Below are 19,002 nucleotides of genomic sequence, written 5' to 3'. Positions count from 1 at the left end.
CTTAATGGTGACACTTACCATCATTGTCCGTCTTCCTTTTAAAATCCATCTGCACCCAACAGCCTTACGACCATCAAGTAGTTCTTTCAAAGTCTATACTTCTTTTATACATGGATCCTCTCTCGGATTTTATGGCCTCGAGCCATTCTTCGGAATCTGGTCCCACCATCACTTCTCCATAGCTCGTAGGTTCATTGTTGTCTAGCAACATGACTTCCAAGACAGGATTACGCACCACTCTGAAGTAGTATGCATCCTTGTCGACCTATGAGGTTTGGTAGTGACTTGATCCGAAGTTTCGTGATCACTATCATAAGCTTCCACTTCAATTGGTGTAGGTGCCACAGGAACAACTTCATGCGCCCTGCTACATACTAGTTGAAGTGATGGTTCAATAACGTCATCAAGTCTCCATCATCTTCCCACTCAGTTCTTTTGAGAGAAACTTTTCCTCGAGAAAGGACCTGTTTCTAGAAACAATCACTTTTGCTTCCGGATCTGAAATAGGAGGTATACCCAACTGTTTTGGGTATTCTATGAAGATGCATTTATCCGCTTTGGGTTCGAGCTTATTAGCCTGAAACTTTTTCACATAAGCGTCGCAGCCCCAAACTTTTAAGAAACGACAGCTTAGGTTTTTCTAAACCATAGTTCATACGGTGTCGTCTCAACGGAATTGTGTAGTGCCCTATTTAAAGTGAGTGTGGTTGTCTCTAATGCCTAACCCATAAACGATAGTGGTAATTCGATAAGAGACATCATGGTATGCACCATATCCAATAGGGTGTAGTTGTGATGTTCGGACACACCATCACACTATGGTGGTCCAGGCGGTATTAGTTGTGAAACAATTTCCACAATGTCTCAATTGTGTGCCAAACTCGTAACTCAGATATTCATCTCTATGATCATATCATAGACATTTTATCATCTTGTCACGACGATCTTCAACTTCACTCTAAAATTACTTAAACCTTTCAATAATTCAGACTTGTGTTTCATCAAGTAAATATACTCAGCATCTACTCAAATCATTTGTGAAGTAAGAACATAACGATATCCACTGCGTGCCTCGGCACTCATTGGACTGCACACATCAAAATGTATTACTTCCAACAAGTTGCTTTCTTATTCCATCTTACTGAAAACGAGGCCTTTCAGTCATCTTGCCCATGTGGTATGATTTGCATGTCTCAAGTGATTCAAAAGCAAGTGAGTCCAAACGATCCATCTGCATGGAGTTTCTTCATGCATATCTACCAATAGACATGGTTCGCATGTCTCAATCTTTTGAAAAACGAGTGAGTCCAAATATCCATCAACATGGAGCTTCTTCATGCATTTTATACCAACAAGACTCAAATGGCAGTGCCACAAGTACGTGGTACTATCATTACTATCTTACATCTTTTGGCATGAACATGTGTATCACTACGATCGAGATTCAATAAACCATTCATTTTAGGTGCAAGACCATTGAAGGTATTATTCAAATAAACAGAGTAACCATTATTCTCCTTAAATGAATAACCGTGTGGTGATAAACATAATCCAATCATGTCTATGCTCAACGCAAACACCAAATAACAATTATTTCGGTTTAACACCAATCCCGATGGTAGAGGGAGCGTGCGATGTTTGATCACATCAACCTTGGAAACACTTCCAACACATATCGTCATCTTACCTTTAGCTAGTCTCCGCAGCCTTTTATTTCGAGTTACTAACGCTTAGCAACCGAACCGGTATTTATTACCTCGGTGCTACTAGGAGTACTAGTAAAGTACACAATAATATGACGTATACCCAAAATACTTCTGTCGACCTTGCCAGCCTTCTCATCTACCAAGTATCTAGGGTAGTTCTGCTTCAGTGACCGTTCCCCTCATTACAGAAGCACTTAGTCTCGTGTTTGGGTTCAACCTTGGGTTTCTTCACTAGAGCAACAACTGATTTGTCGTTTCATGAAGTATCCCTTCTTTCCCTTGCCCTTCTTGAAACTAGTGGTTTTACTAACCATCAACAATTGATGCTCCTACTTGATTTCTACTTTCACGGTGTCAAACATCGCGAATTGCTCAAGGATCATCATGTCTATCCCTGATGCGCGTGTGCTGCTGACTTGGATCGAACGATGTAGGGGATCGAACAAGCCGCTGACGAAGGGGGCCCAAGAGCGGGCGAGGCAGGGACGACACAGTCCTCTGCTCGCTCGACAGGAAGCAGCGGTGGCGCGGGACTGCAGGGACGCAGAGCTTGGCAGCGGGGATGACCAGACCTGGGCACGGGTGCAGGTGACGAAGCTCCAGGCGGAGAAGGGGCCGGTAGGTAGCGGATCTGGCGAACTAGGTGGCGGCGCGACAAACTGAAGGAGGCGGCTGTGCACGTCCTCTGTTCAAAAGACAGAGAGCTTCAGAGACAGGGACGAAGACAGAAAGAAAAAGGGGAGACCGCGAGGGGGCCTGGCTGACCGGCGGCGATGAGAGGTAGAGGCTGGGAATGACGACGGAGGCGAGCTCGTGAGGCAGCCGATGAACTGAGGAGGTGATGACCTCGACTCCTACAGCAAAATGACGGTGAGGCGGAGAAGTCAGCGGCGGTGCGACATGAGGAAAAGAAAGGGGCCGAATGCGGCGCAAAGGAGCTCACCAGCGGGTGGCTCCGGCGAGCTGGTGACGAGGTGGTCGGGGCGCTCTTCTCCTGGCGCCATGGATGGGAACTCCTATGGGATAGATAAAAGAGAGAGAAAAGTGAGGGGGGAGAGATCTAGAGGAATGAGGGGATGGAAGGAGAGGCAACGGGCACGACGCTGGTGACCTGCTGGTGGTTGCTGCTACTCCGGCGAGGAGGCTCGAGGAGGGTAGGAGACGCGCGGGAGCAGAGGTCTCTGGCACGAGAGGCTATCGAGGCAGGGGGAGCTCTGTACCAACGGCTTCGGGAACGAGGCAGAGGAGGCATCTTGGGGATCGAGCGCGCGAGGCTGTGGCCTCGATCCAAACTGGATCAAACGCCAGCCGGTGGTTGGATGGTGGCTGAGAGTGCAGGCAGAGGGATCCCAAAGTGAGAGGAGGAGGCTGGTTGGCTGCGGGTGGATCGAGGAAGATCCCGAGGAAGAGAGGTGAGTGCGGCAGCGGCAGGGACAAATCCCTTGGATTCTAGGGTTGGGTCAAATTTGGCATGAGGTTGTTGTTTAAATAGGCAGGGCGGAAAACAGAGGGGGTTTTAGGGGCGTCTAATCTTCATCGGATGGCTCCAGATCAATGGGATAGGGAAATTCAAATATGAAACCGAAGATGCTTTACGGATGTTCGGGGATGATTCGGACCCATCGGTAACGATAGCCCGATTCGGGTTCGGGGAAGTTTTGGACACGCGTGAGGGGTCTGGGAGAGGTCGACAAAGACAAAGAGGCCTAAAAAAGGTCAACGAAGACAAAGGGAGAAGCGGCAATCACGAATTACTACGAGTTTTATGAAAACATGTGGATGCAATGCTCATGATGACACGATGAATGCAACAAAGAAATAAACACACGGCAACAACGAAATAATTGGAAGGCGTTTGGAGCGTCGGTCTCGGGTCATTACAAGGAGGTAGCTAGGTCTGCTCACGAACCGCGTACGCAACATGCAGGGGTGCAAAGGGCGATGGGCCCAAGACCCCTGCGCTCTTAGGATTTAGACCGGCGTGCTGACCTCTGTGTCGAGCCTAGGTAGGGTTGTGGTGTGTTGATCGGCCGAGGCCGGTCATGACCTGATGGTGTGTCCAGCCGGAGTTGATCGAGCGTGTTGGGTAAGTTGGTGCACCCCTGCAGGGAAGAATTCTATCTATTCGAATAGCCGGGTCCACGGTAACGGACACTTGGAGTTGTATCCCGATCGATACAACTAGAACTGGATACTGGATGTTGAGGCATGTAATGGATATGATGGCTCCGGGATTGTTTCCTCGTAGGGAGTCGAGGAAGTGATCTCTGGGAAATGTTACAACATACTTACTAATATTATAATATGCCACTCTTATCTCTTCTGATGCTGCAAGATGCTTGGAGCTGCTTGAAGATGCTAGTCTTTGATAGGCTAGGCTTTCCCCTTCTCTTCTGGCATTCTGCAGTTTAGTCCACAGATACAGCCCATTCCTTTGATACAGATGCATACTTAGTTTAGATCTGATGTAAGTCTTGTGAGTACTTTGGATGAGTACTCACGGTTGCTTTGCTACCTCTTTTCCCCCATACCCGATTGTTGCGACCAGATGACGTATCCCAGGAGCCAGACGACACCACTGATGACTACTACTACCCCGAGGGTGCCTACTACTACGTGACGGCCGCTGACGGCCCGGAGGAGTTAGGAGGCTCCCAAGCAGGAGGCCTTGCCTTTTCGATCGTTATTGCTTTTGTGCTAACCTTCTTAAGGCAGACTTGTTTAACTTATGTCTGTACTCAGATATTGTTGCTTCCGCTGACTCTTGTGTATTCGAGCTTATGTATTCGAGCCCTTGAGGCCCCTGGCTTGTAATATAGAGCTTGTATTATTTTAATTTGTGTCTGGAGTTTTGTGGTGATACCTTCCCGTGAGTCCTTGATCTTGATCGTACACATTTGCGTGTGTGATTAGTGTACGATTGAATCGAGGGCGTCACATAAACTTGACATGATCATATGCTACATTCATAGTTTTGGTCTTGTCCATCACATCATTCTCCTAATGATGTGATCCTGTTACCAAATGACAACTCATGTCCATGACTAGGAAACCATAGCCATCTTTGGTGAACGAGCTATTCCGACAGAGGCTCACTAGGGACACGTTGTTGTCTATGTATCCACACATGTATTTGAGTTTCCGATCAATACAATTCTAGCATGGATAATAAACGATTATCATGAACAAGGAAATATGATAATAACCAATTTATTATTGCCTCTAGGGCATATTTCCAACATCATCATCATATACATGACTTGAGCATTCATTGTCATATTGCTTTGCATGATCATAAGATAGCTAGCATGATATTTTCATGGTTTGTCCGTTTTTTGATATCTTTGCTACGCTAGATCATTGCACATCCTGGTACACTGCCAGAGGCATTCATATAGAGTCATACTTTGTTCTAGATATCGAGTTGTAATATTGAGTTTTAAGTAAATAAAAGTGTGATGATCATCATTATTAGAGCATTGTCCCAGTGAGGAAAGGATGACGGAGACTATGATTCCCCCACAAATCGGGATGAGACTTCAGACGAAAAAAAGAGGCCAAAAAAGAGAGAGCCAAAAAAATGATGAGAGAAAAAGAGAGAAGGGGAAATGCTACTATCCTTTTACCACACTTGTGCTTCAAAGTAGCACCATGTTCTTCATATAGAGAGTCTTGGGCTATCACTTTCATGTACTAGTGGGAATTTTCATTATAGAACTTGGCTTGTATATTCCGATGATGCGCTTCCTCAAATGCCCGAGGTCTTCATGAGCAAGAAAGTTGGATGCACACCCACTTAGTTTTCAGTTTGAGCTTTCATACACTTATAGCTCTTAGTGCATTCGTTGCATGGCAATCCCTACTCCTCGCATTGACATCATTTGATGGGCATCTCCATAACCCCATTGATTAGCCGCGTCGATGTGAGACTTTCTCCTTTTTTGTCTTCTCCACACAACCTCCACCATCATATTCCATTCCACCTATAGTGCTATATCCATGGCTCACGCTCATGTATTGCATGCATGAAAGCTGAAAAGGCTTGAGAACATTAAAAGTATGAAACAATTGCTTGACTTATCATCGGGGTTGTGCATGATGAAGTACTTTGTGTGATGAAGATGGAGCATAGCCAGACTATATGATTTGTTAGGGATAACTTTCTTTGGCCATGTTATTTTGAGAAGACATGATTGCTTCATTAGTATGATTGAAGTATTATTGTCTTAATGTCAAATGATAGACTATTGCTTTGAATCACTCGTGTCTTAATATTCATTCCATGATTAGATTATATGGTAAGGTTATGCTAGGTAGCATTCCACATCAAAAATTATCTTTTTTATCATTTACATACTCAAGGACGAGAAGGAATTAAGCTTGGGGATGCTAATACGTCTCCGTCGTATCTATAATTTTTGATTGTTTCATGCCAATATTCTACAACTTTCATATACTTTTGGCAACTTTTTATACTATTTTTGGGACTAACATATTGATCCAGTACCTAGTGCTAGTTCCTATTTGTTGCATGTTTTTTGTTTCACAGAATATCCATACCAAACGAAGTCCAAATGCGATAAAAACTTACGGAGATTTTTTGGAATATATGTGACTTTGGGGAATTGGAATCAACGCGAGAAGATGCCCGAGGGGCCCACAAGTCCTGGAGGCGCGCCCCTACCCTGGGCGCGTCTAGGGGGATTGTGGCCACCCCATAAGGTGGTTGGTGCCCTTCTTTAGCCGCAAGAAATATAATATCCAGATAGAAATCGTGTTAAAATTTCAGCCCAATCGGAGTTATGGATCTCCGGGAATTTAAGAAACGGTGAAAGGCCATAATCTGGGAACGCAGAAAGAGAAGGAAACATAGAGAGAGAGAGAGAGAGAGAGAGAGAGAGAGAGATCCAATCTCGGAGGGGATCTCGCCCCTCCGCCGCCATGGAGGACATGGACCAGAGGGTAAACCCTTCTCCCATCTAGGGGGAAGGCCAAGGAAGAAGAAGAAGGAGGGGGCTCTCTCCCTCTCTCCCGGTGGCACCAGAACGCCACTGGGGCCATCATCGTGACGACGATCTACACAAACAACTTCGCCGCTGTCATCACCAACTCTCTCCCCCTCTATGAAGTGGTGTAACACCTCTTCTCTCCGCTGTAATTTCTACTTAAACATGGTGCTCAACGCTATATATTATTTCCCAATGATGTATGGCTATCCTATGATGTTTGAGTAGATCCGTTTTGTCCTATGGGTTGATTGATGACCGTGATTGGTTTGAGTTGCATGTTTTATTATTGGTGCTGTCCTATGGTGCTCTCCATGTCACACAACAGTGAGGGATCCCCGCTGTAGGGTGTTGCAATATGTTCATAATTCGCTTATAGTGGGTTGCTAGAGTGACAGAGGCTTAAACACGAGTAAGGGGGTTGTTGCGTATGGGAGTAAAGAGGACTTGATACCTTATAATGCTATGATTGGGTTTTAAATTAATGATCTTTAGTAGTTTCAGATACTTGCTAGAGTTCCAATCATAAGTGCATATGATCCAAGTAGAGAAAGTATGTTAGGTTATGCCTCTCCCTGATATAAAATTGGAATAATTATTACCGGTCTAGTTATCGATTGCCTAGGGACAAATAACTTTGTTACGTGACAAAAAGCTCTCTTCTAAAACTAATTTAATTGTTTCTTTATCTAAAAAACCCCCATCTTTTATTTACGTGTTCTTTATTATCTTACAAACCTATCCCTTCACACCTACAAAGTACTTCTAGTTTCATACTTGTTCCAGGTAAAGCGAACATTAAGCGTGCGTAGAGTTGTATCGGTGGTCGATAGAACTTGAGGGAATATTTGTTCTACCTTTAGCTCCTCATTGGATTCAACACTCTTACTTATCGAAAGAGGCTACAATTGATCCCCTATACTTGTTGGTTATCATGGGTTTGTGCCTCCCCATAGAAGCAGGTGAGTCTCCAAGGATCACCACCTAAATCACTCACTTTCACATCAATATGATAACATGAGTAACCCAAATTGTCTATCTTTATTTCGTTATTCCAAAACAAAGCCAAACCTCCGCTCCTACCGGAGGAGTCAATAGCAAAAGAATAATCAAAACCCAGAGTACTCTTTAAATTTTCAGCTCTAGCACCACTAATTTGGGTTTCTACAATACAAAGTACTCTAGGGGGAAACTTTTGTGCGAGTTCGCGAAGCTCTTGAATTGTCAAGGCATTGCCAATCCCGCAACAATTCCAAAACAAAAGACTCATGGCGCCCATTTTGCTTCATTGTTTTTCCCCGCTGCTAGGGTCTTCCTCAACACTGTATTGCCCTACTTCTCGGTCTGCTGGGTAGTCCGGGATCTCTTGGGATCTTGCTTCGGCGGGGGGCTCAGTGGAGTTGCACCCCTGCTTGTCTTAGTTGCTAAGACCAGCTCCATCCCAGTGGTGACCATTGCGGTAATGGGATCCATGGACTGTTCTGAAGAGCGCTTGCGGCTGGCTTCAGACACCTCCATATTAATGACATGTTGATCCTGCACTTCATCCTTTCTCTCCTTCGAGCTGCCACCGGTACTAACATCCTGAGACCTAGGGTTCTGGTTTCTGTTTCAGCGACGGGTGCCCCATGCAGTAGTCGCAGGTGCTCGCAAGTTTTTGAAGGTCAACACTAAGGGGGGGGGGGTGAACTCCATCCCTGTGTTCCTTGAACTAATGTCCCATCATACCGCAGACCTAGCACCAATCGGGTAGACACTCATACTTGATCGTGAAGATCTCCCTCTTTTCTCCACGGATCAGCGAGTTTGCCTTTTTGAGAGGATTTCTCACGTCAAGTCAAACCCTAACCCTATAGAAGTTACCTTCAAAATGAAAAGAAGATGGCTCCGAGTCCACAAACTCGCCAATCTTAGCAGCCAACGCCTTCACTTTCCCATAAAAACCAATTGGAAGGTCGATGGTGTGAACCCATATCTCAAATTTGTATAGCTCTATCTCCGATGGCTTAGTGTATCCATCATATGGGGCGATAATCACCGGATTGCCTCTGAAGTGCCAGGGACCCCCTTAGGTAACTCTCTCCCAATCGCTCAGACAATTGAATTGCATCTGGAAGAGGTTCTCCTCCAGGGTTTTGATTTTGACCGGCCTAGCAAGCTCCCAGGCCGTCCTCATATTGTGAAAGAACCAGTAGGTGCTAAACCCTTTGTCCATGTGGACTCTGGCCAAGATCATCCAGCGGAGGTCCTCCTCTGCCGGGGCGTCATCTTCCTCGAAAACAACGTCATCGAGGTCGTCTTCCTTGAGGGCCAGCTCCTTCATTAGATCCTCCAGCTTTCCCTTCCCCTTGGATCCCGAAGCCGATGATGCTCCCTGGTTCGCCATAAGATTGTCGAACGAAAAATAGACCGATCTCCCCAGGTTTAGCGACCAGCGAAGATAAAGAACCCTAATCTCCCAGGATGAGGAGACCGAACCAAGACGGGGGAAGCAGTCCGGGTCTGCCCCGTGATCGGCCCAGAAATGGATACTCAACCCAGCGCAGGAGAAGGAAGACGGGTCTCAACGATCGCCGACGGCGACGAGAGGAACGATAACCCTAGCGAGGGGGAAAGATATGACGGGAAAAAGTGGTAGGTGCGCTAGGGTTACAGGGAAAGTCAATTTACATGGCAGCTCGACACGGAGATTGCGCTCAGGTGCTTCAGATTTGCTACAAACTAATGCTGGTCGGGCTGGGCTAGGCTAATTTCGGGCTGAAAATTGAAGCCCGAGCCCGATCCAAATATGACACCAAGCAGCAAATCAAAGCCCAACCCCGGCCCTGCTGCCCATGCCCAGGTACTGCGCTAGGAAAAAAGAACTACGGGAAGGAGCATATTGGCGTTGCTTCGCGGCGCCACCGTTACCCTTGAGTCGTGTTCCTCCCTTATCCATCCCAACCCAAAGATATATGTGGACGCCACTCTGGAGCGCGTGTCCAAATTAATACTCCCAGCAAGAGCATCATCATCCCTGGTCACCGCAGCGTGGTCTGGGGCTATACGATTCTCTGGCTCCTGCTTGTTGCGAATCGGATTCTGCAAAGAAGAGGGGTTGACTGTATTCCGGCCTTCCGGGAGTTCGAAAATTCTTGGTTTCTTGATGTGTATACTGCTACCTTGCAATGAAAACGGGTGGCAAGAAGGGAATTCTGTGAGGCTGTGAGCACATGGTTGCCAGAGGTGCGTCCGCCCCCGTTCTGTAGCCCGGAAGATGTGGTCTCCGTTGCATGACCTTTAATGAGTTGCTACGTGGTCAGCTCTAGCGGCGTTGCGATCTGGTTCGCCGTAGAGGAGAGGATCGGGCACCGGAGGTTTTGCGCATGCAAGATGTTCGATGTCGGTCCCCAGAGGAGAAGGGTGGGGAGGCGCCTGGTGGGTTTTGCCAAGAAGAGGAGGCGTTCCAAGAGGCAGCAGCCATGGTGGAAGGCGTGGTTCTCTGATTGGAACGATGAGGAAGAGAGCCTCGCCGGCTGGAGGGAGGATGATGAATTGCTCCAGCAGGTTGTTAGCAACGAAGACCTGTCGGAGGATGACAAGTTTCAGACGTGGAAGAGCAAGGCAGAGGCGATTGTCGACCTGCGGGAAGCCCAGCAGGGTGCCGAAAATGCAGAAGGGCGGTCATGGGAGGATTGGATAGGTTGGGGCAGCACGTCCGGCGATGGTGATTGGGGCGGGGGTGGGAGCTTGTCGGACCAGATAACTGATGATCCGACGGAGATAGTGAGGGACAAGGGCATCGCTGAAGCTTTTAGGGACTCTAATGATGAAGATTACAACGACATGTTGTTTGAGGACCGGGTTTTTCTATACGCTTCGACGAAATCGGTACTTCTAGCACTAGTTACAAGATATAATTTTCTCATCATCTTTCCTACCAATTGTGCACCGCTTTCCAATGCGGTCTACTATTATACCTAGTACTATAACAATAACTCAAACCTTATTACCGTGCAACATTGCTCAAGATCCTTTTCGATGAAGTCATACAGATGTTGGGGAACTGGATCTAACAAGAAAATTGTACTCTGCAGGCCAAATTCCTAGCATTGTTGATCGTTGTTCCATGGGTGTTGGATCTTCTAGTACATGACTATGTTATGATGCCATTTCTAGACAGGTAAGTCATCTTACTGCTATGGCGTTCCATATCTTCCCTTTCCTCTGTTTTCTTTTTTGTTGAAAGAATCGATTATGCTGGTCATTGTACAATAACAGGTATGTCGAGAAGGTACCACTCGCCGCTGAAATGCTTGATGTAAGACGCAGCCAGAAGATTCAGATGATAAAGGACCTAAATATTGAGAAAGCAAGATTCCGTTTTGAAGTAGAGATTGGTAAATCTCCTCCACTTTCCGATGAGGAGTTCTGGTCAGAGTTGCGGGAAAAAGCGTGAGGCTATTATTCTTTCTTGCCAAGTTGTTGCTTATATTAGTGCCCTTGCAATTTTGACATGAACATTCATCTTCTCCTCTGTGAAAATGATAGTCAGGAACATCGTTTTGCGGCCCGATAAATTTATCTGGTTAACTGTAACGGGTCTGCTCTGTTACAGGGTAGAGCTGAGGGATGAATGGAGATTAGAAAACCGACAAGCATTTGCAAATATCTGGTCTGATATGGTTTATGGGGTTGCCCTATTCCTTCTTATGTACTTTAACCAGAGTAAAGTAAGTACATACATCATATAAGCAGCTTCTTATTTTTTTGATTATGTTCAATTGTGAAAGTGTGCCATTAAGTTCGTATAGCATTCCTCTTGATGGCGTGTACCATGTGGATCTGTGTTTTTTTTTCTCTGTAAAGTAAATCAGAAGTCATCAAAATTGCTGCGCTATTAGGCCTAGCGAATAACTAATTACCTTTGGCGGTTAAGACTAATGGTGTGTCAAATATTCGAAGAGGTGAACTGATCTAAAGTTTTTCCTGATCTGTTCATACTTGATAATGTTTTGTTTTAAGGTAGTGTCGTATTAACATCACCTCAATTTCAATGATACCTTTTATTTTACTATCATCAGTAAAAGTGTGCGGGTGTCTGTAAAACGTGATGGAAGCGTCTCAACCCCCAACAGGGAGCCCACGTTGTGTTATATTGATCGAGCGAGAGAGAGCCTCTCAAGAGATACAGGAGGGTTCGGTTGGCAAACAACCGTACAGAGATCTTACAGAGAGAAATAGAGATAAGAAGTTAAAACAGAAAATATCATCATGAAGGTATTGACAAACTTTATTTACTGCAAAGGAAATATCAGGCCTGGTGAGAGTCAAGTACTGAAGTGCACCTACCAAACTTCTGGACTTAGTACCATCCTCTTGATTCAAGAGTTCTCCTTCAGCAAGTGAGAGCTTCTCTGAACTGGACAAGGGTGTTGGAGAGGGTTTACAACCCTGTAAGACAACTCTGCTCAAAAGGTCAGTGGCATATTTTTCCTGAGAGAGATGAAGGCCACCTTCTCTATTTCTCTTAACCTCAATACCAAGAAAGAAATGCAAGTCACCTAGATCCTTGAGAGCAAATTCTGAGTTCAAATCTGATCAAGAGAGCTTTGACTGCTTCATTTGACGAGCTTGTGACAATGATATCATTAACATAGATAGGTACAAAAATTGAAGTATTTGACTTATTGTAAATGAACAGAGATTTATCAGATTTTGAAGGAGTGAAGCCAAGTTGTTGCAACTTCGCACTTAGGCGAGAATACCATGCTCTGGGAGCTTGTTTCAGTCCATAAAGAGATCTGTCAAGCCTGCATATGTGAGACAGTTTGTTTTTATCTACAAACCCAGGAGGTTGCTTCATATATACTTCCTCTTCCAGAACACCATGAAGGAACGCATTCTGCACATCTAGCTGTCTGAGACTCCATCCTCTGGACACAGCAATAGATAGAACAAGACGAATAGTAGCAGCCTTAACAACAGGACTGAAAGTGTCTTCATAATCTATGCCATACCTCTGTTTGAAACCTTTAGCCACAAGCCTGGCTTTATATCAATCTATCGTACCATCAGACCTTCTTTTTATCCTGAAAACCCACTTGCAATCAATCACATTTTTACCTTGCTGTGAGGGAACTAAATGCCACGTGTTATTTCCCTGAAGAGCCTGATACTCATCCTCCATAGCTTGCTTCCAATTTGGACCAGTGAGGGCCTCCTGATATGTACGGGGTTCTCCCGTGGAAGCAGCCAAACCATATTTAATTTTGTAATTTGTAGGCTGAATAACACCTGCTCGAAGACATGTGTATGGTGGTGTAGCAGCGCATGGCTGCGCAGAAGATCCGAGCCCTGCTGCGGAAGAATCAGCGGCAACAGCTTCCTCGGACGAAGCTGCGGATCCCAAAGAAACATCGCCCACACCCGCCGGATCCTCTGTGGCCGAGGACATCACAGAGGATTCGAGAGACGGTGCAGATGGTCTGGGCGCTGCAGGCGAAGCCGACTCGGATCGGGTGCCCACACGTGACAGGGACGGGGCCCGCCGGGTGTAAACCGGTGGCTCGGGCGGGAAGCGCGTGGTCGACGGGGCCCGCAGGACCGGTTGGTGGAGCGCACCCGCAGGATCGGTGCCAGCCGAGGAGCGACATGTGGCCGGTGGCGGTTGGTGCGGAGCAGACGTCGCCATGCGCCCAGTGGCTGGCGGGCGAGTGGCGTGGGTCGGAGGAGGGCGCCTGACTAGACGACACCTGTTGGGAAGTGGATCCCGAAGCAGATCCTGCCGGCTTTGACGCGGTCAGGGCCGCGGATCCCGAAGGCGATCGCGGCAGCTCTAGCGTGACAGCTACCGGTGCAACACCGTTTTTGTCCCAAATTGCACCATTATGACCACCATTTTCAGCGGTGTTTGCACCTGTATCATCAGACTCAAAAGGCGGATTAGAAGCATTAGTCAATATTTGGATCATTACAATCATCACTACCCACATGATCAACTCCAGAGAGATGAGAAGGAAGGAGAAGAATCTCCTTGCGAAGGAGAGCACCGACATTGGGATGAAGTTTGGAAAAAGGAAACTGAGTTTCAACGAACACAACATCATGAGAGATATACACACGGCCAGAGGAAACATCAAGGCACTTAACACCCTTGTGTTGTGCACTGTAACCAAGGAAGACACATTGTTGAGATCGAAACATAAGCTTGCGAGAATTGTAAGGATGAAGTTTTGACCAACAAGCACAACCAAAAACACGAAGTGTAGTATAATCAGGTATGACCTGTAGAAGGCGTTCAGTGGGAGTTTCATTGGCTATGGTGTGACTAGGCCACATATTGATAAGATGAGCGGCCGTAAGAAACACTTTGTCCCAAAATTTTAAAGGCATGGAAGCTGAAGCTAGAACCTAGAAGGGCAAGACCTACTTCAACAATGTGACGATGTGTTCCTCTCTGCAGAACCGTTTTGTTGATGAGCATGGAGGCAAGACACGTGATGAGAATACCTATCTTTTGAAAAAAAGAATTTAGCTTCTCATATTCACCACCCCAGTCCGATTGCGGCAATGATTTTGCTATCAAACTTACGTTCAACAAGAGCTTGAAAGTTATGAAAGACTTGGAACACTCCAGAACGTGTTTTAAGAAGGTATATCCATGTGTACTTGCTATAATCATCAACAAAACTTACATAATAAGAATGCCCACCAACAGAAGTGGGCGCTGGACCCCAAACATTAGAAAAAATAAGTTGCAATGGTTTGGTAGACACACTAGTAGAAATAGGATATGCCAATTGATGACTTTTTGCTCTTTGGCATGAATCACAAATAGTTTCTGAATTTCCCTCACCAACAACTACGAGTTTATTTTTGCTAAGAATTTGATGAACGGTAGCAAACAAGGGATGGCCTAAACAGTTGTGCCACCTTTCAGCAGGATGCTTGATGGCACCAGACTTGTTTATTGAGTTGAATATACTGAGGAAGCAATGCATAGAGCCCTTGCACACATGTGCCCCTATGGAGAACTTTCTTCGTGACCTGATCCTTGATCAAAAGGAAAAAGGGGTGAAACTCAAGAAAGACATTATTATCAAGGGCAATACGATGAACGGAAAGAAGTGTTTTTGAAGCATTAGGAACATGCAAGATTCCGTTAAGAACTAGACTTTTATGTGGGGTTTCAATAATTGATTGACCAATATGACTAATCTCCATACCTGCACCATTGGCCGAGGTGTAGATCTGATCATGGCCACGGTATTTTTCATGCAGTCACCTTCTTGAGTTCACCGGTGATATGATTTGTAGCGCCCATGTCTCAATACCAATTGCTATCGACACCATAAGAAGCATCAGCTGTAGCTGCGGTTTTTTTCTTTTGGGAATTGTCATCGGCATAACGCCAATCACAGTCTTTGGCAAGGTGGTTAGTTTTTTTACAAATTTGGCACTTGCCTTCGTACCCCTGAAAGTTATTGCACCCCCTGGTGTTGTTGTAGGAGGGGTGCCTAGGGTTGTAGCTGCCGCCAGAGTTACCCTGGGGATGGCAGCCGCCGCCACCCCCATTGTGATGACCACCACCACTGTTGTGGTGATAGCCGCCACCGTGACCACCATTGGGGCCGCCGCCACCAGAGTAGCCACCATTAGGGTTGTTGTAGCCGCCGCCAGATCGTGATCCGCCGCCACCGCCTCCCTTCTACTGGCCGTGAAAGCCCTTGGGAGTTCCTTGGCGGCCGCCGCGGGAAGCTGCGTTTCCTGAAGATTTGAAGCTGGAGCACCTGTCCCGTGGAACATCTCGACTCTCTGATCGAAGTTGGCCACCATGGAGAACAAGATCTCGACGGTGATCGGCTCGGTGCGGATGTCCAAGGCAGAGATGATGGGTTGATACTCCATATCAAGCCCAGCCACGATGAAGGAAACGAGCTCATCCTCCCGGATTGGCTTGCCCGCCGCCGTGAGTTTGTCGGAGGGAGCACGCATGGCGCCAAAGTATGCTGCTGCCGACTGGTTGCCCTTCTGTGCGTTGGTGAGGGAGGCACGGATGTTGTTGACGCGTGAGAGGGAGACGGCTGAGAACATGGTGCTCAACATCGTCCAGATGGCATGCGAGGTTTCCATCGATGCGACTTGAACGAGCACCTCTTTGGAGAGATTGCAAAGGAGGTACACGATGATTTGCTGATCCTGGACGAGCCATGGGGCATAGGCAGGGCTCGGGATCACCTGGTCCTTGCCCTCTTTATCTTTTGTGGTGATGGTTTTGGGAGGCTCCTCTAGGATTTGATCTATATAGCCATACAAGCCAGCGCCCATTATTTGGGATCCCGCTTGAGCTCACCAGAGAACATAGTTCGTCCGGGAGAGTGGCTCGGAGGTGTTGTAGTTGAGGCCGGAGGTGATGGGGGCGGCAGAGGTTGACATGGCGGAAGGTGGGTGGAGGGAGATCGAAGGAGGCTAGCTAGATGTGATGGAAGGGCCCGCTCTGTATACCATGTTGAATTCATGCTCCAGCCAACTCATCCAAAAGTCCGAACTGATGGAGGGAGACGGGCAATATATTTCAACAAGACGCTTCCATCACGTTTTACATGGTATCAGAGCCAAGAGGTCTTGAGTTCAAGACCGTGCCAATGCAGTATTAGAAACAAATATACTGCGGCCTACATAAAACCCATGTCTAAGGACTAAATAAGCCTAGACGTGAGGGGGGTGTTGAAATATATTGCCCGTCTCCCTCCATCAGTTCAGACTTTTGGATGAGTTGGCCGGAGCATAAATTCAATAGTGCCACGTTTTCTGTGCATGATAATGGCTTGTTTTTTCTCCCCCTAATAATAGGTAAGTTATCTTGTTATCAATTGTCATGCATCTTGCTCTTACTGTCGCCTATGCTTCCAGGTTGCAATAATAAAGTTCACAGGATATAAGTTGCTAAACAATATCTCAGACAGTGGGAAGGCTTTTCTTATCATTTTAGTGTCAGATATCCTTCTAGGGTAAGTTCTATCAATTCATTTCTGAAATGTGTCTGTATTTGTCTTTTAGTGTCATGATATATTTATCTCTAGTTCTCTGAATTTTCCATTTAGAACAATGCATTTATAGTTACAAGTGATCCTAGAAATAGAACTGAGTAAACATCATGTTGACTTTAGCTTTAGTGTTCTTGTTATTTCTCTCGGTGATGAAGTAAATTGTTCATTTAAAAAAAATAGAAGTGACCGAAGTGCGCATAAGATTTTTTTCGTTCTTTCCTGCCTTCTATGAGACGTTTATAGCTTATTTTGTGTCAGAATCTTAATAAACCAACGAGTTAGGATATTTAATCTTCTTTACAATCTGGTTAGGAAATATTGAATTTTACATACCTTTTAGTTTCATCTAACTGCAGAACTAGGTTATTTTGTGCCTTAGAAGCTGATTAACACAGAGGTATCTGAACTGCTGTGAGAAAAACGGGAACCCTACCTGTACGAGTTTGTATTTATGCTTCATGTGACATATTTCCACATTTAACAGCTAACATGTAGTTCTGTAAGTCTTCTTATGTTCTGTTATTTTTATCATGTGCATGTAAACGAGGGCTACTATTATTTTGTTTTACCATCTGTCCTTGTTTAATTACCGCCTGTGATCTTGTCGACTATATGAACAGCATCTAGCTGCAATATCACAGGTACCATTCAGAGGCAGGTTGGCATTCATTAGTGGAAATTATTCTTGACCACTATGGACTGGAAACCGATCAAGCTGCAGTCACCTTTTTCGTTTGTCTGGTTCCAGTTGCCCTGGACGTATTTATAAAGTTTTGGGTAGGTCTACTCTCTACCTTAAAGTCAAGCTACAAGGGACATGCCACTATATTTAATAACATAAAGAAAACCATATTTGCTGTTAGAACTCATAATAATTTTGATAGTTCTTTTCATAATAAAACTTGTACGAGATGTTTGAACCAATATGCTTCAGACTTTCCTTCATTCCACATTTCAGCAACTCCGACACTAACACATCAAATTGCATTAAATTTAATATTCTTGTTAAGCTCCAACATTTAGTAGCTACATCTTTTGGATGATGCAATGCAACTTCATTTTCCTGAAACTACTCTGTACAAGTGTCACTAACAATTCACATTGTAATGTACAAGTACCAATGGCTCACAAGTCATAATTAGGAGTACCTGTTCGCTGGATTAGATCGGCATACTTAGTTTAGTTTCCATATTTTGCAGGTGTACAAATACCTTCCAAGATTATCACCTAGTGTGGGAAACATCTTGGATGAAATAAGGCGTCACTAGGAATTCTTTCCATCAGGAATTTTAGTTCCTTCCTTTAGGAAATTGCTAGTAGAATTTCACAATCCAGGTATGTATTGACTTGCATGTACTGTTGGCTCCTACTTGTGTTGCTGCCAATGTTTGATAAATAGTGAAAAAATTACCTGTGACTGATATGGTTATTCATTCACCCTTCAAATATATTTTTTGGTGAAAGCCCTTAAATTATATTGAAGCTGGTTTCTGCAGTATGCCGTTACCAATTATTCTGATGAGAAAATTAATAATAGCTGGTAAATTGCAAGTGTAATTTAACGCAACTCTTTGTGATGGTGTATTCAAGCTATTTATACTATTTCTTGATTCTTGTTCAGGTGATTGAAACTTCAAATGTTCCAATCTTTTTATAAATGAAGTAAAAATGCCTAAATTCCAAACAATTGTAAACAAGTCTAATACGTGGCAAATAGTAGGGGTGGCCCGATCTTAATGAATTGGAAGTGAATTTGAGAAAGAACACGAGATGTATGCCAGCCCAAAGATCTCATCCTCTGACATACATTCACTTGAACACAAGAATACCAAACCAACTCTTTATTCCTGATGTTACAATAATAGGGAGGTGGCTGAAAAGGCAGACTTAGTACATCAGCATCTATCACCAGTCTCAACTATATGACATGCTTACGCTCAGCTACACCGTTTTGCTGATGTGTATGAGGACAAGACACACGATGCGTAATTCCAAGCTTATTAAAGAATGCATTGAGGTTGTGGTACTCACCCCCCCCCCCCCCAATCAGATTGCACATGAATGATTTTGTGACTGAGCAGACGCTTAACATGCACTTGGAATTGCAAGGAAACATTAAACCCATCAGACTTGCGCTTGAGAAGATAAAGCCAAGTGAACCGACTGTAAGCATCAATAAAACTGACATAGTAATTATGACCACTAACAGAGGTTTGGGCATGGCCCCATACATCCGAAAACACAAGTTCAAGCGGTTTG

At 45.2% G+C, this 19,002-nt stretch overlaps 1 protein-coding gene across 2 annotated transcripts; it reads left to right on the top strand.

Annotated features, from left to right (window-relative positions):
- The first annotated feature begins 9,590 nt into the window (after window positions 1–9,590).
- LOC123154455 (chloroplast envelope membrane protein) lies at window positions 9,591–18,310 on the top strand. Of its 2 annotated transcripts, none has more exons than XR_006476851.1 (7): window positions 9,591–10,582; window positions 10,789–10,874; window positions 10,973–11,146; window positions 11,310–11,424; window positions 16,607–16,704; window positions 17,364–17,520; window positions 17,943–18,310. XR_006476851.1 is itself a non-coding variant. In XM_044573186.1 (7 exons), the coding sequence occupies exons 1-7, from the start codon at window positions 9,995–9,997 to the stop codon at window positions 18,009–18,011; spliced, it is 1,266 nt and encodes a 421-aa protein (XP_044429121.1). In that variant the 5' UTR covers window positions 9,592–9,994; the 3' UTR covers window positions 18,012–18,310. The 2 variants fall into 2 exon arrangements, 1 of the variants encoding a protein (XP_044429121.1); XM_044573186.1 differs by having other exon boundaries at window positions 9,592–10,582; window positions 17,385–17,520.
- The last annotated feature ends 692 nt before the right edge of the window (window positions 18,311–19,002 follow it).

The sequence above is a fragment of the Triticum aestivum genome, chromosome 7A (assembly GCF_018294505.1).
Source record: "Triticum aestivum cultivar Chinese Spring chromosome 7A, IWGSC CS RefSeq v2.1, whole genome shotgun sequence".
Classification (NCBI taxonomy): domain Eukaryota; kingdom Viridiplantae; phylum Streptophyta; class Magnoliopsida; order Poales; family Poaceae; genus Triticum; species Triticum aestivum.
The sequence above is the reverse complement of the archived record's forward strand: the minus strand, read 5'-3'. Positions and strand labels throughout refer to the sequence as shown.